The 23,673-nt window shown below is 34.5% G+C and overlaps 1 protein-coding gene across 4 annotated transcripts in view; it reads right to left on the reverse strand.

Annotated features, from left to right (window-relative positions):
- Positions 1–239: 239 nt before the first annotated feature.
- Positions 240–23,673, reverse strand: part of LOC137622249 (diacylglycerol kinase theta) — a 130,152-nt gene continuing 106,718 nt past the window's right edge. For 3 of the 4 annotated variants that reach the window (XM_068352762.1, XM_068352763.1, XM_068352760.1), the window contains exons 9-17: positions 23,511–23,673; positions 21,767–21,979; positions 20,910–21,047; positions 20,371–20,545; positions 19,716–20,044; positions 17,606–17,732; positions 16,817–17,133; positions 16,383–16,486; positions 240–3,543 (exon numbers count right to left, since the gene is read on the reverse strand). The exon at positions 23,511–23,673 is cut by the window's right edge and continues 37 nt beyond it. In XM_068352762.1, the coding sequence (XP_068208863.1) occupies positions 3,403–3,543; positions 16,383–16,486; positions 16,817–17,133; positions 17,606–17,732; positions 19,716–20,044; positions 20,371–20,545; positions 20,910–21,047; positions 21,767–21,979; positions 23,511–23,673 (1,707 nt within the window). In that variant the 3' untranslated portion in view covers positions 240–3,402. Of the gene's footprint in view, positions 3,544–4,578; positions 6,086–16,382; positions 16,487–16,816; positions 17,134–17,605; positions 17,733–19,715; positions 20,045–20,370; positions 20,546–20,909; positions 21,048–21,766; positions 21,980–23,510 lie in introns of those variants that run through there. The other variant, XM_068352764.1, reaches the window with a different exon arrangement.

Genomic DNA, 23,673 nt, shown 5'->3' on the forward strand with positions numbered 1-23,673 from the left:
ATATTTTATTTTTCCTTATTTCCTTTTCTCACTAAGCTATTTTCCCCGTTGGAGCCACTGGGCTTATAACATCCTGCTTTTCCAACTAGGGTTGTAGCTTAGCATTTGATGATGATAATAATAATAATAAAAATAATAATAATAATAATTGAAGTTGATCAGTGCAGATATATCTATTTATTTGAAAAATTTTCAACTCTTCATAACATTTCAATAATGTTTCTTCTTTTTTAAAAAAAAAATAACCTGTTTCAGTTCTGACTTTTTTTAACTTTTTTTTTTCACCTTACTAAACATTTGGGAAACCAAATTTTACTTTTTGGTAAATATACTGAACTTAACAATATTTAGAAATAGAATTTAGATACATCAGTTTCAAATATTTATTTAAAGGCTTAATAAAACTGAAAATGTATTTTTCAAATCATTACACCTTCCAGTTTTTCCCGGATCTGCTACACAGGATTGGAGTCAAATCACCGAATCTAATGAGAGAGAGAGAGAGAGAGAGAGAGAGAGAGAGAGAGAGAGAGAGAGAGAGAGAGAGAGAGAGAGAGAGATAGGCAATGATAAACATTTATAGCTTCGGTTACACAAGACAGGTATAGGCCTAGCCTAGTCCTAAACATAGACATACGTCTTATTTTTGAAGTGAGTCTTTTTTTGGCATATCGAATGCCGTGTACAGATGGTCAATAATCGATCAAAATTTAATAATCATTTGAATTTGATTAATAAAAATACTCGAATGAGTAGAGTCATTTGTAAAAACATTTGTGAAAGGTTATATTTTGGTGTTTTGAAAACAGTTCAACAAATTATTTCTTTTTTTGTTTTGTCCTCGAGGGGAAAAGAAAATTGATTCTCCTGAAGACTTTACCTCAAGGACAATGCTTCAACATACGCGAGAAAGCAGAAAACATCATTAGAGAAATATACCTTTCGAAAAAAAACGAAACTTACGTAAAAATTAATTGCTACACTTCCCTTGAGTTTCCATATATAAAATCCTAAGTTAAGAGTGATGAGAATATCTTTGGGGGGCGTTTTGTCAAAATAGTCTTTTTTTCAAATTTTGGCGTTTGGAAATCCGAAACTACATCAAGCCTAGACCTAACATTAGAACTACGGTGATATGATTGAAATGAGATCTATATAAGTTTGCCTGTAGAAGTAACACATACATACATACATATATATATATACACACACACGTACACACATACATAACAAGTTGGGTGCAATGGTGGTTTTGGAGAAGCTCGCGAAACATCCCAACGGAGATCGCTTCACTTGGAACAGATATATAAAACAGCTCTTGGTGGATTTCTCTCGAATCCTGTACAATCAACAGAGAAGGAGACAAGCCCAGTGCACAATATCAGAGCATCAAATCATCAAAGGGTCACAAAACCGAAAAAAATGGGAATATAAACAAACCACAAAAGAATATATATACCATGAGAGAAGCAGATATGGGCACTCGCCATGCCTAGACCGCGCTGTGGTGTAGAAGTCCTTCTTTGGTTTGGCCTTGTGGGACTACAGAGAAGGATTATAATATCTCTGTGAGTGCATATATATATATATATATATATATATATATATATATATATATATATATATATATATATATATATATATATATATATATATATATATATATATATATATTGGATGTGGCCAGGCATTGTAGGACCCTAGCTCGGTGATGCGGCAAACAGCCCAGGACATTTACTTAACAACAATACCAACATGGAAAGGATGTTTGAAAGGATATTAGGAAGGATATAGATTAATAATAAGAACAAGTCAAAGAAGAGGGTGAAAGATGTTTGGCAAATTTGAAGTGACTACTTATATATATGAGAGAGAGAGAGAGAGAGAGAGAGAGAGAGAGAGAGAGAGAGAGAGAGAGAGAGAGAGAGAGAGAGAGAGATACGTTGTTTTTTGTGCTTTTGGAGTGCATCATCATATGGAGAGACTAGAAATATATATTATGTATATATATGCATATACACATACATGTTTTGATATATATGTACATATATATATCCATATACAAATATAGGCGCTAGCTGCAGCAAGTTGACATATCAATTAAAATTTTCCCAAGGAAATCGGGATACTACACATAATACCACATATGTGGCACTATTCATGAACAGTAAAAACAGTGTCGCCTACGTCATCATGACGTCACCATATGGAATGCTTCAAAGATTGGCTTCATGTTTTCGTTTTCAAAATTTTTTTTTCCAGTAACACTTATTTACTAAAAAGTTTTTTTTTTTTTTTTGGAGGGGCAGAGGTTAAGTTCACCTCAAAATTTGTGCAACACTCCTTTTTTTCCCTTTTTTATCTATTTATGAACTGAGTATATATATAGAATAGTGAGTCCAATATTTCACTTACGGTTTATTTCCACACGACACTTTTTTTTCTATTTTTCCAAAAATTATTTTCAATGATTTTTTTTTAGCAAAGCGTGAAACATTCACTTACGATGGGCTGTTTTAATAATATCTGTAAAGTTCAAAAACAGCCCGTTTTTGGTCCTCTTCACATTTTTTTTTCTAGGTTGCACTTTTTTTTCCACGTGCAATTCTGCAGTCGTCTGCGCAAAACTGCAGTCGCCTGCAACATCATTTATTTTTGTCCCCATTATTTTTTTTTAGTCTCGTATCCAGATGTGTGTATGCGTGAAATCAGATTATATATATATATATATATATATATATATATATATATATATATATATATATATATATATATATACAGTAGACTACGCTTTTCCGGACATTGTAGGTAAGAGGCTACACTGCTGAAGAACTTACCACCTTTGTCCTTCGCATGAAACTTCAGGACACTGATGTGACCAAAAAAACCCTCCATGCTATTTTCAGAGTAGGGAACCCACTTATTAGCCTTCTATTGATTTCCCCCGAGGGTTTTTTTTGCGGCCGGTTTACAGCCCAAGGTGGTTGGTCTTAAGGGGTTGTTGTTGTTGTTCTTCTTCTTCTTCTTCTTCTGGCCACAGTCCAGTGTGGTCTGTAAGTCGGCGTTAACGTCTTCTTCTTCTTCTTCTTCTGCTTTTTCTTCTCCTTGTCGGTCATGTTGAAGGGAGTAAGGGGAGGGGAGTGGAGTAGGGGGGCCGGGGGGGTTAGTAGGAAGACAAAACAATTCTTTTTCCTTTTATATTGACGACGGTTCTTAGTTGGTTACAAGTTGGTTGGTTCGCAAGAAGGAAGACAAGGCTTGAAGAGGCGTAGGTGTTGTTGTTGTTGTTGTTGGTAGTGGTGATGAGGTTGGTTGGTTGGTTGGTGAAGGTGGTGGTGGTGGTGGTGGTGATGATGATGATGATGATATATTTATTTTTTATTTATTTTTTTAGAAGGTCAGCTAGAGGGGGTGGTGCGAGGTGGAGGCGGGGTCGGGTCGGATCGCCTGCAACTTGGGCTGCTGGTTCTGGGTCGCCACCATAGAAGGTTCTGTGTTCCGCCTTCGTAACTTCGACTTGGAAATTTTCTTGAGCATGGTGGCCTGTGGGAACCAGGTGAGAGAGGAAAGAGGAGGAAAAAATTGGACAGAGTCATTTTTTGAGGGGTGGGGGTCAATTGGAAGATAAGGAGGGGATGCCATTTGTGGGAGAGGTAGGGGTAAAAGCGGAAGGGGTAAGATATTAGCATCAGGAACACAATCAGATGCAACAAGAGGTTTAGAGGAAGGCGGGAATGAAGCAGTGATGGGCCAGTTTTTGTTTTTTTTTGTTTGAAAAGGCAGATTTTGGTTACCATTTCCAATGGGGTCAAAAATAGGTCAAGGGTAAAAAAAGACAGGTCAGAATTTTTCCAGGACAGAATTGGGGATTGGGGACGGGGGAAGCAGACGGGGTAATAAAAAAAAAAAGGAATAGTAAGTGCATCAATCAGATATGAAAAAAAAAAATTCAATCAAATATGACATTATATAATTTGTGAAAGCATTAGATAAAATGCATCTACTTTTTTTTCCTGACAGCATTAAGAGGAAAGAGCAAGAAACCTTTAGTAGAGTGTTATTAATTTTTTTAAAAGAGAGAAATAATGCAGGATCATTACACGTGTCTTCTCTCAAAAACCTCTATGATTCGAAAACATATCTTCTGGAACACATAACAGTATGGAACACAAGTCGTGAGCGGGTGTGTGCGGGTGTACGGTATGGAACACAAGTCGTGAGCAGTTGTGTGTGTATGTATTGTATACGTATGTATCTGCGTTTAAGTGTGTATGTATACGAGAGCGTTTATTATATATAGCTGAGTGTTTGGTCTTACTTGAATGTTTAAAAGAAAGGGTTTACCTCCAAAATAAATTCAAATTAGGAGCGACGATTGAATTAGTTTAGATTCAAAATAAACTTTAGGGTTTGATGCTGGTGGAAGAGGAGACTACTGTATATATATCTATAGATGGAGAAAACTATATTCATATGCAGGTGTTCAAAAGAGAAAGATAATTTCGAAGATCCCTTAAATTAAGTAACAAGATCATTGTTTTTTTTTTTACTACTAACTGGAGAATATTTTTTTTTGAGGGGGGGTTGGGTGGGATTTTGCTGAATTGACGTTTGAAAGAGGAAAAATAAACAAAACAAACAGACAAACAAGAGCCCAAAATAAATACACAGAGAAGTTAGGGATTTGTTTCTTGGACTTAGGCTATGAAATGGGGAGACAGGGTTAATAAGCAGACAGAGAGTTATAAAGGAGACATAGTTATAAGGAAGGCAGACAGTTATAAAGGAGACAGAGAGTTATAAAGGAGACAGAGTTATAAGGAAGGCAGACAGTTATAAAGGAGACAGAGAGTTATAAGGGAGACAGAGTTATAAGGAAGGCAGACAGCTATAAAGGAGACAGAGAGTTATAAAGGAGACAGTTATAAGGAAGGCAGACAGCTATAAAGGAGACAGAGAGTTATAAAGGAGACAGAGTTATAAGGAAGGCAGATAGCTATAAAGGAGACCGAGTTATAAAGCAGACAGAGAGTTATAAAGGAGACAGAGTTATAAGGAAGGCAGATAGCTATAAAGGAGACCGAGTTATAAAGCAGACAGAGAGTTATAAAGGAGACAGAGTTATAAGGAAGGCAGATAGCTATAAAGGAGACAGAGTTATAAAGGAGACAGAGTTATAAGGAAGGCAGACAGTTATAAAGGAGACAGAGAGTTATAAAGCAGACAGAGAGTTATAAAGGAGACAGAGAGTTATAAAGGAGACAGAGTTATAAGGAAGGCAGACAGTTATAAAGGAGACAGAGAGTTATAAAGGAGACAGAGAGTTATAAAGAAGACAGAGTTCCAAAGAAGACAGTTACAAAGAAGGCAGACAATTATGAAGGCGACAGAGAGTTATACAGAAGATAGAGAGATATAAAGTAGACAGTTTATAATTTTCTAGGGAGGGTTTGAGGAAGTAGAATAAAAATTTTTTTTTTTTAGTTTAAATGTAGATTTTGAAGGAGAAGAAGAATAAGAAAAAGATTTTTAAAGAGATTTTGAAGGAGATTTTTTTTAACGTAGGGTTTGAAAAAGAAGAAGAAGAAGAAGAAGAAGAAGAATAAGAAGAAGAAGAAGAAGAAGAAGAAGAAGAAGAAAATATTCTAAAGGAGGTTTTGAAGCTGAAGAAGAAGAAAAACTTTTTCAAGGAGGTTTAGAAGAAGAAGAAGAAGAAGAAGAAGAAGATGTTGAAAATATTCTAAAGGAGGTTTTCAAGCAGAAGATGAAAAAGTTTTTCAAGAAGAAGAAGAAGAAGAAGAAGAAGAAGAAGAAGAAAATATTCTAAAGGAGGTTTTGAAGCTGAAGAAGATGAAAAAGTTTTTCAAGAGGAAGAAGAAGAAGAACAAGAAGAAGACGAAAAAGGCCTTAAAGGATATTTTGAAGCAGAAAAAGCAAAAGAAGAAGAAGAAGAAATTTCTTTGAAAGGAGGCTTTTTCTCTCTTTTTTTTTTTTAAGACTCGCCGGGATCCTTTTCACCGTTAGAAGCGTGTAGAGTGGGTTCGGTGTTTCGCCGCCTGATCTTACTTTTCTTCAGCATAGTGGCCTACAAGATGAAAATAAGATACAATGCAACAATCCCTATAGGTTTAGTCAGCACCATCAAACATCTTAATTTTATTTCTCAACGATTAATTTGCTTCTTCTTAATTTTCTATCATTGTTTCTTTGAGTCCATAAATTGAGTCCATAAATTGCTTGAAATTAGAAATAAAAAAAGGATTTATAACTATCTCAACTTAAATATACATTTTTTTTATTTAATTCCTACAAACAGAAGCATATGATGTGCATGAATATATCTTTTTTTTTTTCTGTAATTTTCTGTATTTTGTATTTTTGCTGCAGAATTTCTTTTTGTGAGAAAAATCAACACGAAAAAAGAAAACAAAGGCTAAAATAAAATTCCTCCCTGATTAGCAAAAAAAAAAAAAAAAGCCTATTTTGTGCAAAAAACAACAAAGCTGGTTTTGGCAGTTGTCCATAGTTAAGCGGTTTACACTGTATATGATCTCTCCATCGTCACACGTATAGTAAACTCTACATAAGCGGAACGGTCCATCAGAGTCTTTATGTTCTTCCACATTTGCATTTCGTGATATTAGATTATATATTCTATTTAATTTAATATTTATTAATTCAAACCAATCAACGTTTGATATTTATTAATTCAAATCAATCAACGTTTAATATTTATTAATTCAAACCAACCGACGTTTAATATTTATTAATTCAAACCAATCAACGTTTAATATTTATTAATTCAAACCAATCGACGTTTGATATTTATTAATTCAAACCAATCAACGTTTAATATTTATTAATTCAAACCAATCAACGTTTAATATTTATTAATTCAAACCAACCAACGTTTAATATTTATTAATTCAAACCAATCGACGTTTGATATTTATTAATTCAAACCAACCGACGTTTAATATTTATTAATTCAAACCAATCAACGTTTAATATTTATTAATTCAAACCAATCAACGTTTGATATTTATTAATTCAAACCAATCAACGTTTAATATTTATTAATTCAAACCAATCAACGTTTAATATTTATTAATTCAAACCAACCAACGTTTAATATTTATTAATTCAAACCAATCGACGTTTGATATTTATTAATTCAAACCAACCGACGTTTAATATTTATTAATTCAAACCAATCAACGTTTAATATATATTCAGATAGATTTTTAATTCCCATGGAAATATATTATGTGTTGTATTTTGGCATAAAGACAATTTTTTAAGGAATATTTTGAATATGAGACGTGAATTCAAACTATGAAAAAGGACTTGATGCTAGCGATTGTTCGAATATTATTATTGGTTTTGAATTCAATTAAAATTATTAATTCGAATTTGGATTTTGTGTTAATTATCGTCTAAGTTATCATATAAAACTTGTTTCCTCGTTTCAGCTATTATTATTATTATTATTATTATTATTATTATTATTATTATTATTATTATCATTTACAACCTTTATCATAGTTTCGGATTAACTTCAGTTGAATTTTAAGCAAAAAAGGTAATTGACAAAAATTGTTTATATTTTTGAATTTTTTTAAACTGATTTTTAAATTCCTAAAGTTTAAAAATAAGAAATAAACTAATCTCCTATTTGATCCGAATTCTATATATGACAATAATTTTCTATGCAAATATCTGAAAAATATATATATTTCATTGAAAAATATTGCATGATAAGATTTTTCTACTATTACTATCTTTCAGACAGATTTGAATAATCTTTTTATAATTATTTTCAAAAATTATTCTTGCATATCATTAATGAATTTTTAATTAGATTGAATTTGTAAATTATATCTATTTAAAATTAATTTTCAATATACAGATAGTTGTTGGAAGAAGAAATTTTAAGGCTATTAAAAATGTTATTTATCGATTTGTTGACATTTTTGTTAAGGTTCTATCTAGTTTCTCTTCCTCCTGTTTGGTTGAAGTTTTTATTGTTTATATATAAATATTTAATTTAATATTGTTACTTTTCTTAAAATATTTTATTTTTCTTGTTTCCTTTCCTCACTGGGCTATTTTCCCTGTTAGGGCCCCTGAACTTATAGCATCATGCTTTTCCAACTAGGGTTGTAACTTAGAATTTAATAATAATAATAATAATAATAATAATAATAATAATAATAATAAGAAATCGTTTTGAAGGCGATTGAAAATATTGATAAAATATTGATACAATCTTTATCAATTTACTGAATGACATACTGAGATATATGAATAATTGACAGAGAACTTATAAATGATTTATAGAAAAAGTTACAAGGAGTCACATAAAAGTTACAATGATTTACAGAGAATGTATGGATAATCTATAGCGAAGTCATAGATGATTAATAGCGAATTTCAAAATCATTGAAAGACGTTGAAATTATTTTCAGATAGTATTGTAAATGACTTATGAATATTTGAGGGACACTGAAAATCTTGTATGTAATTTCTAAGAATATTCGAAAATTTTGATTTCTTATTTCTGTACTTGAAAAATTTAATATCAATTTTACAACCTTCTTTTGTCCTTCAGGCCTGGGCTAGCCACGGACGCGAGTTTCCCCATCCCATCGGCCTCCAAAGGAGAGATTAAACTATGACTAGAGTCTTCCAACCAAGTTTTGTCAACGAGAGACTTCTGAAAGCTATTAAATCAAATGATCCCTCTCATTTACTCAAGTAAAATATGAATCACTCAATATATTCTCTCATTGAATAAAACATGGTTTTCAATTTCTAAAGGAGACCGTCTCTCATTCGGTTAATAAAGAGTTCTCAAGATCAAATTATCTCTCTCATTTACTCAAGTAAAATATGAATCACTCAATATATTCTCTCATTGAATAAAACATGGTTTTCAATTTCTAAAGTAGACCATCTCTCATTCGGTTAATAAAGAGCTCTCACTTTCTCTTATAGAGAAATTCATTCTTTTATTACAGATATCTCTCATTTGGTAATCAAAGAATATTTACCCAACAGTGCACATAAAGTCTCTCAGTCAATGAAGTAAAATGTCTCTCATTCAGTCAAGTAAAATGTCTCTCAGTCTCTCATTCAATGAAGTAAAATGTCTCTCATTCAGTAAAGTAAAATATCTCTTATTAATTTAAAGTAAAATGTCTCTTTCATCAAAGTAAAATGTCTCTCTTTCATTAAGGTAAAATGTCTCTCATTCAGTACAGTAAAATATCTCTTATTAATTTAAAGTAAAATGTCTCTCTTTCATTAAAGTAAAATGTCTCTCTTTCATTAAGGTAAAATGTCTCTCATTCAGTACAGTAAAATATCTCTTATTAATTCAAAGTAAAATGTCTCTCTTTCATTAAAGTAAAATGTCTCTCTTTCATTAAGGTAAAATGTCTCTCATTCAGTACAGTAAAATATCTCTTATTAATTCAAAGTAAAATGTCTCTCTTTCATTAAAGTAAAATGTCTCTCATTCAGTACAGTAAAATATCTCTTATTAATTCAAAGTAAAATGTCTCTCTTTCATTAAGGTAAAATGTCTCTCATTCAGTACAGTAAAATATCTCTTATTAATTTGAAGTAAAATGTCTCTCTTTCATTAAAGTAAAATGTCTCTTAGTCTCTCATTCAATAAAGTAAAATGTCTCTCATTCAGTACAGTAAAATATCTCTTATTAATTTGAAGTAAAATGTCTCTCTTTCATTAAAGTAAAATGTCTCTCAGTCTCTCATTCAATAAAGTAAAATGTCTCTCATTCAGTAAAGTAAAATATCTATTATTAATTTAAAGTAAAATATCTCTCTTTCATTAAAGTGAAATGTCTCTCTTTCATTAAGGTAAAATGTCTCTCATTCATTACAGTAAAATATCTCTTATTAATTCAAAGTAAAATGTCTCTCTTTCATTAAAGTAAAATGTCTCTCTTTCATTACGGTAAAATGTCTCTCATTCAGTACAGCAAAATATCTCTTATTAATTCAAAGTAAAATGTCTCTCTTTCATTAAAGTAAAATGTCTCTCTTTCATTACGGTAAAATGTCTCTCATTCAGTAAATTAAAATATCTCTTATTAATTTGAAGTAAAATGTCTCTCTTTCATTAAAGTAAAATGTCTCTCTTTCATTAAGGTAAAATGTCTCTCATTCAGTACAGTAAAATATCTCTTATTAATTTAAAGTAAAATGTCTCTCTTTCATTAAAGTAAAATGTCTCTCTTTCATTAAAGTAAAATGTCTCTCTTTCATTACGGTAAAATGTCTCTCATTCAGTACAGTAAAATATCTCTTATTAATTCAAAGTAAAATGTCTCTCTTTCATTAAAGTAAAATGTCTATCTTTCATTAAAGTAAAATGTCTCTCTTTCATTACGGTAAAATGTCTCTCATTCAGTAAATTAAAATATCTCTTATTAATTTGAAGTAAAATGTCTCTCTTTCATTAAAGTAAAATGTCTCTCTTTCATTAAGGTAAAATGTCTCTCATTCAGTACAGTAAAATATCTCTTATTAATTTAAAGTAAAATGTCTCTCTTTCATTAAAGTAAAATGTCTCTCTTTCATTAAGGTAAAATGTCTCTCATTCAGTACAGTAAAATATCTCTCATTCAATGAAGTAAAATGTCTCCTATTCGGTAAAGTAAAAAATCTTTCATTCATTACGGTAAAAAGTCTCTCATTCAGTAAAGTAAAACATCTCTCATTCAATGAAGTAAAATGTCTCCTATTCAGTAAAGTAAAAAGTATCTCATTCATTAAAGTAAAAAGTCTCTCATTAGTAAAATAAAATATCTCTCATTCAGTAACGCATAATGATTCTCAGTCAGTAAAGTAAAATGTCTTATTCAGTAAAGAAAAATGTCTTAAATCCCCTAAGAATTTCTCTCAATCATTAAGGAAAAAATATCTCATTAAATAAAACTGAAAACATGTTATTGAATAAACAGTTGCTATTGATAATTAAAATTTCTTTTATTGCATAATTGTATTACTTTTGCTATGAAGTTATAATAACACATCAAAATTCTTATATAATCTAATTAAAAAAAAGGCTAAAAAATTATATCCAGTCTTATTTTTAAGCGTCTTCTGCGTTATTTGAGTTTTGTAACATTCTAATGAGAATAATCGTTTTAATATATTACTATGATCCCCGCAAAGATTCTGGGCGGAGTAAGCCACGCCCCCTGATGACGTCATAGCCAATCACGTCTATCACATTAGCAGCTGTCACAGTACATCCCTTTATAAATGTTAAATTATTATTATTATTATTATTATTATTATTATTATCATTATTACAAGCTAAGCTATAAGCCTCGTTGGAAAAATAAGATGTTACAAGCCCAAGGGCTCTAACTGGGAAAAATAGCCCAGTGAGGAAAGAAAACCAGGATATAAATTACAAGAGAAGTAGTAAACAATCAAAAAAAAATTTAAGAATAGTAAGAATATTAAATTAGATCTTTCACATACTGTATAAACTATAAAATCTTCAACAAAAGAGGAGGAGACAACATGATTGGCTATGACGTCATCAGGGGGCGTGGTTTATTTCGCCTCAAATCTCTGCAGCGACTATAGATGAAATTTTGCTTAAAGTATACTTTAGAAGTTTTAGGGCGCATTATGCTCGGAGTTTTTATATTTTTCTTTAATTTCTCTCTCTCAATATTTCCGCCACTGTATAAACTATAAAAACTTCAACAAAAGAGGAGGAGACATGATTGGCTATGACGTCATCAGGGGGGGGCATGGTTTATTTCGCCTCAAATCTCTGCAGCGACTACAGATGAAATTTTGTTTAAAATATTCTTTAGAAGTTTTAGGGCGCATTACGCTCGGAGTTTTTATATTTTTCTTTAATTTCTCTCTCTCAATATTTCCGCCGCCCAGAGTGAGAGCGAGAGAACTCTGATGGTACCTCTCTCTCAATATTTCCGCCGCCCAGAGTGAGAGCGAGAGAACTCTGATGGTACAGTTCCTATCACGTAGAATCTATGAAGGAGACGAGATGATGAGAGACTGTCAATCTCACTGGACACGAATATCACATGACACACAATTAGCTGGACAATGGAAGAGTGATTCCCACGGTGCATTCGATTCTGGACACTTCAGGTTAGGACATTCTTTTAAAAAATATTTATATATATACAACTTTGATATTTTAGATATTCAATTATTTTTTTTTTTTTTTTTTTTTTTAATATATAAATAAATTTGAGTATGTGAAGCCCTTGTCGGCAATGACCATAGTTTACTTTTAGTCTTTCGTTATGAAAAAAGTTATCAATTCACATTCAAATATATGACTGCTTTCAGTAGCACAGCACGACCTAAAGTGACGTTGGAATCGGACCATTGCAGCTATAAGCAACAATTCTTTTTATGAGTAAAAAGATATGGAGGGGGGGGGGTAGTTTACTGGGTGGGCCGTGTTGGTGGGTGGGTGGGGGGGATGTGATAAGCATTTCAAAAGATAAACATCAAGTTAATTTGTGTTTGGCCAAATCTAAGATATCTCAATAATATCCAATCAGTGAGACTTCATGTTTAATATTTTTTTTTTTGATATCTCTTTAAAGGGAAATCATTGGTCAGGGGGTGAGCAGATTCTATAAGAAACAAGAATAAAAAAATAAAAAAATCAACGCTGGCGATCACTATCCGTCTTGTATGTGGTACTAGTCTCGCCAGATTTACTAAAACGATAACTAGATAAGAAATAATAGTCAAATAAAACTCATCCGAGGGAGGGCACACTGTGTCTAGGAAACAAACAAAATATATATTTAAAAAAAAAATCAAAACACTACGATGTGAGCGAAAGGAACAAAAACACAAATGGTGTGAACGTGTAGTGAGAATAGTATATTTTGTGTCCGTTCATTAGATTTTTTCTCAACCAAGTGGATTCCGTAGCCCTTTCAGCGTTGTTGAATAAAGCTAGAACATGTCGCATTAAGGAGCCGTTGCAAAGAAACTAAATTTGAGTGGGTACCGATTTTGTTTTCCGGTACACTGGGTAGCCATTTTGTTTTTGGGTACACTGGGTGGCCATTTTGCTTTTGGGTACACTGGGTAGCCATTTTGTTTTTGAGTACACTGGGTAGCCATTTTGTTTTTGAGTACACTGGGTGGCCATTTTGTTTTCAGGGATGCTGCAAGGAGCCGCTATAAAGTTGACGGAAGGAGTTGGCTATTTGTCTAATGTTTCCAGATTTGGTTCAAGATTTTAGGAGCAGTTGAAAGGTTAGATAACTCTCTAAGTTGTAATAATATGGAAGTTAATAATGCTGTTTTGAGATATAGCCTGCTCTTCAAAGATGGCCAGTGTTTTTGCCAAGATTAAAAACCTTCCATAAGATTGTATCTACACAGAGTGTGATCCGGAAAGTGCAGGTAGGAGCTGGCTGAAGTTGGATTCTAAAATATTCTGAGTCTCTTGATTCCATTCACACAGAACGATCTTAATGCAATAAATTTAGTTTCAATTTGGTATTGTGCCTACACCTGTTAAAGTGCCACTTGTGTAGACACAATCTAAAGCAATGACAGATGAGCAAATTTCCTAACATCTGTTCACACCTTGCAGCTAAACTTTATCAAAACAGCCAATAATGAAAGTGAAATTGAATTCGGTCATGTTTGTCACTTCGCTGACAGAAGTATGATCACGTTTACCCAATGTAGTGTCAAATAAGCTCACTTTTAGTCATAGTTTTACATCCTGACGTGTAAATAATATAAAATAGAAGCCATGTATGTTCAGAATCCTGTCGTGACTTCAATTTTGTATTAATGTGGAAAAGAATGCTGGGTATTTGGTAGAGAACTTAGTGGCAAGATGTTAACAGACAGTAGAAATCCTCTTAATGTGAATACCGATCTTACGCAAGAGGAAACACTGGCAAAATGATGATAATTGTAATCATAACTGTTAACAATAGAACTAGAACAGTAGCGCAAACAAATGAAAGCATGATTAGAAAGCTCTCTTAGTTAAAATGCTCCAGTAACGAAGTGTTTCTTCAATAACAGAGGAATTCAGAATTAGACTGGATTTATGGCATGTACTCTACTCAGGCTATGAAAGACCCGTATTCCTCAAGTTAGAAAACAGTTATGAGACGGTGACTACTACTACTGTACATAAAAGAAATACTACTGTCTCGGAAAGGGAAAGAAGACATATTTATGGAAGCCCTTAAAGTTTTGTAATGGTGTAAAGGCCAGAACAAATCATTATTGCAATACTGCCCTTTTAATTTGTTAACACTTTGCCATCAAATTTTGTACCAAGGGTTCAATACTTGGTTGCAAAATGTAAGTTGAACAATATACTCATTTTTTTCTAATGAGGTGCATTTCCACCGACTCAGAGCGGTGCCCTTTTAGCTCAGAAAAAGTTTCCTGCTCTCTGATTGGTTAGATTTATCTTGTCCAACCAATCAGCGATCGGGAAACTTTTCCGAGCTAAAAGGGCACCCTTGCGAGTCGGTGCAAATCTGCCTCACTAAAAAGAATTGACTATAAGTACACGTACATGATTGATATTGTCACAGGATATTAGCTGCTTGGTACTAAGACTGCAGCAAGGTGCTAAAAGGCGCTAGAAAATGTAATTGTGCGACATGACATTTGAAAATATCTAGCTTTTTCTGTTTAGATCACGGAGGGTACATTATCGGGGACATCTCTCTTTTAGAATTTGATTTATATACGAAAATACACAAACTTAGAATAGTTTTAGGGTTTTGCGAGTTTTCTAAACACTTTAATATGCACCTGATCAGAATTAAGAGTATGATGGTATCTGGCATCTTGTTTTCTCAAACAACAGACTTTAATCAAAGGAACTTGATCAAGATGAAATTTGATGTTCTTCAATACATATGCATCTAAATATTTTATTAACCACATCTAGGAGTGTTTAATAGTTTCTAAAGACCATCTTTTGATTAGTAACTTTTAAAGAACCTTTGTTACAGGTTCCTAAGAAATATCTTTACTGATTGCCAGCCGCATTGGGTACCAAGGTACAATTTTTAGTACAAATTTTGACTAATCCTTTTAAAGTCTACATTTGGATATACATTGCCACTGAAACTGATACTGTATGTGATATAAATCTCATGAGAGTTGCACATATATGAAAAAAGAGCTGAAAGCAAAAACTGAATGTCAAAATTCAACAGGCTACTAAAACAACAACATTCATCTGGTAATGAATATATTCTACTGAAAATTACTATCGCTCGCCAAAACCTAGAACTGTCCTGCATTTGTATACGTAAAATGTAATCTGTTGGTATGTCTGACTTGTCGCAAGGATATATAAATCAGGTTCAGTTAGGGAACAGAGAGGCTCCATCTGCTGAAAGGACTACGAGATCATTGGTTGAGAATTCTGCCTCCAGGTGACTCTTCATGTGCATGTTTTGATGATATATAAATATATAAGCTATTACTTCTTAACAGCCTACAATCTTCATAGAAACACACAAATGAATACAGATTCAGAAAATAAATCAAAACACCCATTGAATAGTATTTCCAATTTCAAAATAACAGCGCAATAAAATTATGCCTAGTTTTTTGCAGGTTTTGGGTCAATGATGGTTGTATTAATAAGTTTGGTTTGAAGTACTGTATTCCTGCTTTTTCCTGCTGTACCTATCTTCAGCTATGTTGAAGCTAATGCCAATTTAGTCTTAAAACAACTTATCTGGCTGCAAAGTTAGTAGCTTCTCTGGAGAGGGATAGTTGATCCGATAAGTGAGAAGGGTAATCTGCTTGACCTATAACAAAGTTTGTCTTTCTATCGAATCGACTTGTAGGAAGTTTAACTTTCTATCATATTGTCCCAATCAAGGGGGGACAGGAATAATGTTTGCAAAATTTACTTCATTCATTATACAGAAGTTTTTTCTTATGAAATACAATGCCTTCGGGACGTCCCCCCAGACGAAGCTACGAACAGCGGCCGATTTCTTTTCTTTCAACGTTAGATTCCATGGGATTTATCATTCCAAATGCAGCTAAGCAATAAACTAATACATTCTAATGGTTGAAAATCTACAACTTCTACCTGAAGCTACGGTGGGTCTTTTAAAAAAAAAATAAGGCCATCGTAGGTAGGCTGTAATCTGTCATACACCTTGTCTACAAGCAAAAGCCAGTGCTACAACTGTCCTATTTAATGAAGCATCAATTTATATTTTTGCCTTAAGACTCCTACTACATTATGCGTCATTTGCAGTACAATCTACACTTAAAGTTAGGATTTAATCTACTTGAGAGAAAAAAAAAAAGATTACCGACTCATAGATTACCTTGAGAGCTGACTTCAGAACTACTACTTCTCCCGGAGCTTGATTCCAAGGCTCTCCGTCTACTTGGACTGGAAGTTCAGAGTTGAGCTTGATGCGAATGTGACCTGGAAAGACAAGGCATTAGAAAGAGAAGTATTTAAATCAAATGAATAATATCTTAGAATATTGGCTAATGTCACGATTCATGATGGTTTTCTACATAGTATCAGCCCTGAGAGCATCTTGACAGAATACCTAGTGAATCCAGAATAGAGATTTCATTGTCTCGCTCTTTGATTTAAGAAAGAAAATATTTCAGTGCTTCTGACCGTACTGCATGTGTAAGCCCAGCTAAGAATGCTGCCAACAACAATAAAGAAAGAATCACCGTTGATAAAGTATAGATAGAATGTATAAGTTTGATAGAAAAAAAAACAATGAAAAGTGTTACTTACCACCCTGGGCTATTCTAATTGCGGATCGAAGCCCAGACTGGATCTGCCCTAGATGGACAATTCCAGTTACTCCGACGACTTCCAGGTTTCCATCCCAGTGGTTGGGCTTGTTAAAGTGGTCATCCTTCTCTGGACCCCAAGGATTGGCCCCTGAACCCCAGGAGAGAATGTTCAAGATGATGATTCCTTCCAGCGGTGGCAGTTCAACGTGTTTCCCATCAACTTCCAGTCGAATCTCCTTGTGAAGATCTTTGCACAGCTTCCGTGACACCATCTTCCTCAGGCCCATCTTTACGTAGACACCTTTGTTGTGCAGTCTGTAATAGCAAAAGTGAACAGCAGACTGTTGTTTGATTTGCAATACCTAACTAGTGCTGTCAGATACTAGATTTATGAAGTTGACTTTCTGCAGTTTTTTATCTTTTAACTTTTACCAAATATGCACTTGGTCTGAATGATTTAATTTAATTTGAGATAACATCATATTGGAGGTATTATCTGTTCGAAGATGCATATGCTAAGAACAATATAATCGTGAGATCAAATACAGTATATCTATAGCAAACATAACTCATTTTTTATTGCAATTAAATTTTACAGACATCATTCTGCTTGTATACCTCTGTACCTGCGATACAATGCTTTATGATCATTATTAACCTTATAGCATTTAAAGAATCCAGAAAAACTACACCTGTGATTCAAAAGTTCCTTTACCAATTAAGACTTAACATAGTCATACTTGCTTATGCTTTTTGATAAGCACTTCGAACTAACAAATGAACGTACCTGCTGTTGAATTTGTTTGGGTTTTCTTCTCGAGCATTGTGGAAGTCCAGGCATAGCTCAGCTTCAATGCCAATTCCAAAGTAGTTGTTCATCACAAAGATCTGTGTGTTATCCTCACTTGTGGGTACTGTCGAGGGATGAAAGAAAGAACGAGAAGCGTTATTACAGCAATTACATGTTCTTACATTTGCATCAAGTTCTAATCACTTTCAAGTGTACTTTAAACATCAATCCAGTTACAAATATCAATTCACATTATTTGGTAAAAGATGTGTACATCAAGAATGGCACAGAGGGAGTTAAAGAAGTTTCTAAAAATTAGTCTTCTGATGTAGTCCTCCAGTTATATGAGATGATACAAAAAGACTTGGTAATAAAAAATAAATTGAAAGATTCTAAAGAAAAAAAACTAATTTACAATATCAGTTGCACAGTAGAGATTTGGCATCCTTCTGGCACTGGTCAACGGAGGCTGAAGGTAAAGGCGTCTGGCTCCAGTCCAGTATCATACGAAGCGACGAGCGTCAGAACGTCAGCCAGGCAAGCCCAACCCCCAAATGTGGTGCCCAATCCCAGCAGTATCCTCTCAAATAAACAACTCAAACTCTCAGTTCTAGGCTGTGATCGATCTTCAGCCAAGCAAATGCTAGGCAAACGCGTCACCACTGTACTAGATAGGAGGTTAACGTAAAGTCCCTTTATAATCGTGACGCCTTTTTGTCCATACATATTCTGCATTGCCTGGTATATTCTTTATGAATATTTATCTATTACTAAGCAATTGAATTATTACAAGTAAAGACATACCTCTAGTTCTCACTAACATTCTTCTTTACTAGGGTTGTATGAATTCTAAAGACCAGCGTTACAGGATGCTGACGCAATAGTGTCTATCACTAGATATAGGAGAGTTTTCTTTACTAGTTCGTAATGTTCATATCCACAAATTTTTAGCCCCTGCTATAATCACTTTCTGTTTATCTACAGCGAAAAGAGTTTATCGGAAAAACTGCCTAAACTGGAAGCTGTGGTTATTTCTTCTTAATCTTGGACCGAAGTGATACGAACAGAGCCAAGTGCCTTCCCTTTGCTATATGTTTTTTTATTTAAAGAAAAAGTCTTATGTAGCAGAATATTGTTTAATCTTAATTCCTCCAAAATCTTTTGATATGAAAAATTGATTAAATCCAGTGTCTCCAAAAGATTATGCATATCCATCTTCCTTTTTACCTCTCTAAGAAGAAGAGGGAGACCAAAGCAAAGGTGGATGGACTGTATCAAGGATGACCTTCGATCAAAGGGATTAACCGGCGATGAAGTGTGGGACAGAGGTAGATGGAGAAAGCTGACCAGAAACATCGACCCCACATAGAAGTGGGAAAAGATGTAGACAAAGAAGAAGAAAAAGAAGAAGAAGAAGAAGAAGAAGAAGCAGTTCAATATGGGAGAAATACATCCTTGATTTTATAACTGCATTTATTTTGTTCAAAACATCAGGTGCTCTGTTCCGGTGGCATAATATCTTTACCTAATCAAAATAATCAAAATATCACAAAGACAGTAAAGGGAAGACCGGAATGCTCCTCTACAAAGAGCCAGTGCACATTAGCTCTTAGGTCAGCCCCATCTATTGACAACGCACCCAATTAAAATTCACTAAAAACTACGGACATATCACAACTATTTATGAAATTTATGACATGTAGGTAATTTTTTCTACAAAATATGCATTTTTAAAATCATATATGTATTTATCATTATTTAGCAGTAATGACAAGTGTAGCCTCATAATCGATTTTTTTTTTCCGAGTCCAAATGTAAACAAAAGACCTAACTGATCAGCGCCATCTGTTGGCAATGCGCCCTGCTAACGAGATTAATGCTCACGGAAATTCCAGCGACTTTCCGGTCTTCCCTTTACTTTACTGTCTTTGAAAACAGCATATTGGGATTCTTCTCCAGAGACTTTCTCTGCAACAAGAATCTACTCACCCCTCTGATACGTCTTTAACACCCACCAGACTATTAAATTTAACATAGAATTCTCAGCCAGTTTTGTTTTCCCTAAGAGGAGGACCTATTAAAAACATGAAAATAATCAAAACTTCACCTTGCTGTTGGTTGGGTATCGAAGGCTTATCATCTGCCGCCTTTTCATCCACGTGAAAGACTACCGTCCATCGATCAAGGCGAATGTCCTCAGCGTCAATCACATCCTTCAGCAGGTTAATTGGATCTTCTCCTCCATTGTATCCTGGGCCCCAACGCAGGACCCTAGCCAGGTCATTGCCAGTTCCAAGGGGAACGATGGCACATGCAGGAGACTGACACTCAGAATCCTGGCCTACGTTATCCAGGCACTGCAGAACCCATCCAACGGTACCGTCACCTCCACAGACCAGAATCTTGTAATGCTTCACGTATCGGAACACGTATAAGCTGCAAACACAATGATCATGATATAAAAAGATGATTAAAGAATGACTTACATTATCTAGTGTGAATTAAAGAATATATTTCTTTATTGAAAAGTTGATGAGTCTTTGAGTGCATATGTAATAAAAAATCTGTAACACTTATCTATTTTTGTCTAGTAAGTGAAGATTTTACTTTTAGGGCTTGTGATCAAGGCGCGGATACTGGGATTTACGAGGTGTATCGAGGTTCTTCATCTCCTCTAAATTGTAAGAAGAGCGTGTGGTGGAGGAAAAGTCAATAAAATTCTCAAGGTATGAGGGAAACAACTGACTTCCAAGGATACTTACCCCGGTAGGGGTCCTCCATTATCGAGATCGAACACTTGATAAGGATTAAGAAGCTTCCTGAAGGAGGTAATAAGCTCAAGCCCTTGGCACCCTCCAGATTTGACATTGACAAACACCAGGAGGGGCTGGACGCCCTCAGGAATCATGTGTGGTAATATATTTGGCAATAGCATCACTGAAAGAATGAAAAGGAGAGTCACTTCACAACTCAAGAAATGCCGATGTTATTGTGTATAGTCCATTTCTTTTAGCGATGCATATTTGCACCGACTCGCAGCGGTGCCCTTTTAGCTCGGAAAAGTTTCCGGATCGCTGATTGGTTGGACAAGATAATTCTAACCAATCAGCGATCCGGAAGCTTTTTCCGAGCTAAAAGGGCACCGCCGCGAGTCGGTGCAAATATGCATCGCTAAAAGAAATGGACTATAGTTATAATTCTTGGTTTTATAAAAACATGTTTGAAATATAATCAATCAATTAACTCAACAGTAAAATTGGTGTCAGTTATGATGGAAGTCACACCATTTAGATAATCATACCTAAAAGTTGTTTATCATCGTAGCAGGACTCCCTCAGTGTGTAGAATGCTCTTACTGCCAGATCAGAGTCTTCGTAGGTGATAACCATTGACCCATATTCATAGTAGATGGGGCCGATGCTTGAATATTTATACCCAACTAAAATGAGGAGAAAAAAAAATGATTGAATTATAGGAGTAGCCGCGTCACATTTCAGTCGAGCTAGGGCTCATTTGGTCAAAATCGGATTCAAGTTGCTTCTAAAAATGGAGTCCAGGTTATTTTAGAATAGCTAACTATGGTAAACAAACAAAAATTGCTGATGAGAGCTTAACTGGTAGAAGAGAAAAAAACATGATTGAATTATAGGAGTAGCCGCGTCACATTTCAGTCGAGCTAGGGCTCATTTGGTCAAAATCGTATTCAAGTTGCTTCTACGAATGGAGTCCAGGTTATTTTAGAATAGCTAACTATGGTAAACAAACAAAAATTGCTGATGAGAGCTTAACTGGTAGAAGAGAAAAAAAATGATTGAATTATAGGAGTAGCCGCGTCACATTTCAGTCGAGCTAGGGCTCATTTGGTCAAAATCGGATTCAAGTTGCTTCTAAAAATGGAGTCCAGGTTATTTTAGAATAGCTAACTATGGTAAACAAACAAAAATTGCTGATGAGAGCTTAACTGGTAGAAGATAAAAAACATGATTGAATTATAGGAGTAGCCGCGTCACATTTCAGTCGAGCTAGGGCTCATTTGGTCAAAATTGTATTCAAGTTGCTTCTAAAAATGGAGTCCAGGTTATTTTAGAATAGCTAACTATGGTAAACAAACAAAAATTGCTGATGAGTGCTTAACTGGTAGAAGAGAAAAAAACAAACCTTTGCTCAATATGTCAGCCAAGATGTTCTCGTACTGTCGCTGTGACAGGTTAGGCGGCAGATTTCCAACGAAGAGTGCAATCTTCGGACCATGTGGGTCCTTCTTCAGTTGAAGGTAGAACCTGGTCATCTCCATCTGCCGGATGCTGTCACGCCCGATGGCCTTTAGGAGGTCCCAAGGCTTCTCAGTATTCTCCATCACTCTCTCAGATACTGAAATTCAGAGAAAACTAATTAGTAGGTCACATAATTGTCAAAAGATGTCACTTTTGACTAGATTCATAAAATAAGCAAGATCATTAGTTGATAAATACGTCAACAGATGTCCCTCCCGACAGGACTTTGAATGACGTGTAATTACGAAGCTCATAAGTTCTTCCATATACCTCACCATTGAGTTAATACGAATTCACACTCATAAATAAATTTTATCTATTCCCAAAGACAATGAAAATATTACTTGACCATACTAACTGTTAACCAAAAAATAAAGAAACACTATCATGTGCCATCCATAACATTTATTCAGGCCTGTCATTATCATATAATTTTCTTTGTTATTCATCAATAATATTAACATGATAAAAATAAGACTGCTACTGTACCATCCTGTATGCAGTTGACCCTTTTACCCCCAAAGGACGTACTGGTACGTTTCACAAAAGCCATCCCTTTACCCCCATGGACGTACCGGTACGTCCTTGCAAAAAAAAGCTGTAATTTTTTTTTTTCATATTTTTGATAATTTTTTGAGAAAATTCAGGCATTTTCCAAGAGAATGAGACCAACCTGACCTCTCTATGACAAAAATATTCTTTGTTATTCATCAATAATATTAACATGATAAAAATAAGACTGCTACTGTACCATCCTGTATGCAGTACTAGGTATGCAGTTAATTCTAACAGTCTTTTCTTCTCCATCATAAGGCTCAACACTACACAATATTCTAGAATCTTTATTTCGTGAGATTAGAGGATGGAATTATTTTCCTAATCTGGCGGCTGAATCGGTGGAATGCCACAAGTTCAAAGTTGCACCAAATGTTTTGATGTTGAATGGGTTGATATATGACAGATCTTAACCCTGTTACACGTTGTTACTGATACTGAGATAGTTCATATTTTTACTCATTACTCTCATACATAGTATATTTATTTCCTTATTTCTTTTACTCACTGGGCTATTTTTCCAGTTGGAACCCCAGGGCTTGTAGCAGCCTGGCTGTAGTTTAGCTAGTGCTGCTATTACTATAACTACTGAAGCCCTTATACTTGTAGCCTCCTGCTTTTCCATTAAGGGTTGTAGCTTGGCTTGTACTACTACTATTACTACTGCTACTTCTACCGCTACTGGAGCCCTTAGGCTTGTAGCATCCTGCTTTTCCCACTATGGCTGTAGAATAGCTGGTACTACTACTGATCCTACTACCACTAAAGTAGTTAATTTTGTAGCATCCAGTTATCCCAACTATAGTTGTAGCTTAACTACTCCTACTCCTACTACTACTACTACTACTACTACTACTACTACTACTACTACTATTAATAACAATACTTATTGAGAGAAACGCACCTCCCTTGTCCAGCATTACTTCCATGAGGCGGTAGTCGTCCGGCTTGCTCTCAGGCAGCCCAAACTTCTCCAATCCCAACTAAAGTTGTAGCTTAACTACTACTACTACTACTACTACTACTACTACTACTACTACTATTAATAACAATACTAATTGAGAGAAACGCACCTCCCTTGTCCAGCATTACTTCCATGAGGCGGTAGTCGTCCGGCTTGCTCTCAGGCAGCCCAAACTTCTCCAACGCTGTGATGATGACATCGGTAACGCACGTATGTGATGTCACAGGTAGCACCGTGTGGTCAATGGACACGGCAGCGCCAAGGCGCGATGG

Source organism: Palaemon carinicauda, chromosome 29 (genome assembly GCF_036898095.1).
Source record: "Palaemon carinicauda isolate YSFRI2023 chromosome 29, ASM3689809v2, whole genome shotgun sequence".
Classification (NCBI taxonomy): Eukaryota; Metazoa; Arthropoda; class Malacostraca; order Decapoda; family Palaemonidae; genus Palaemon; species Palaemon carinicauda.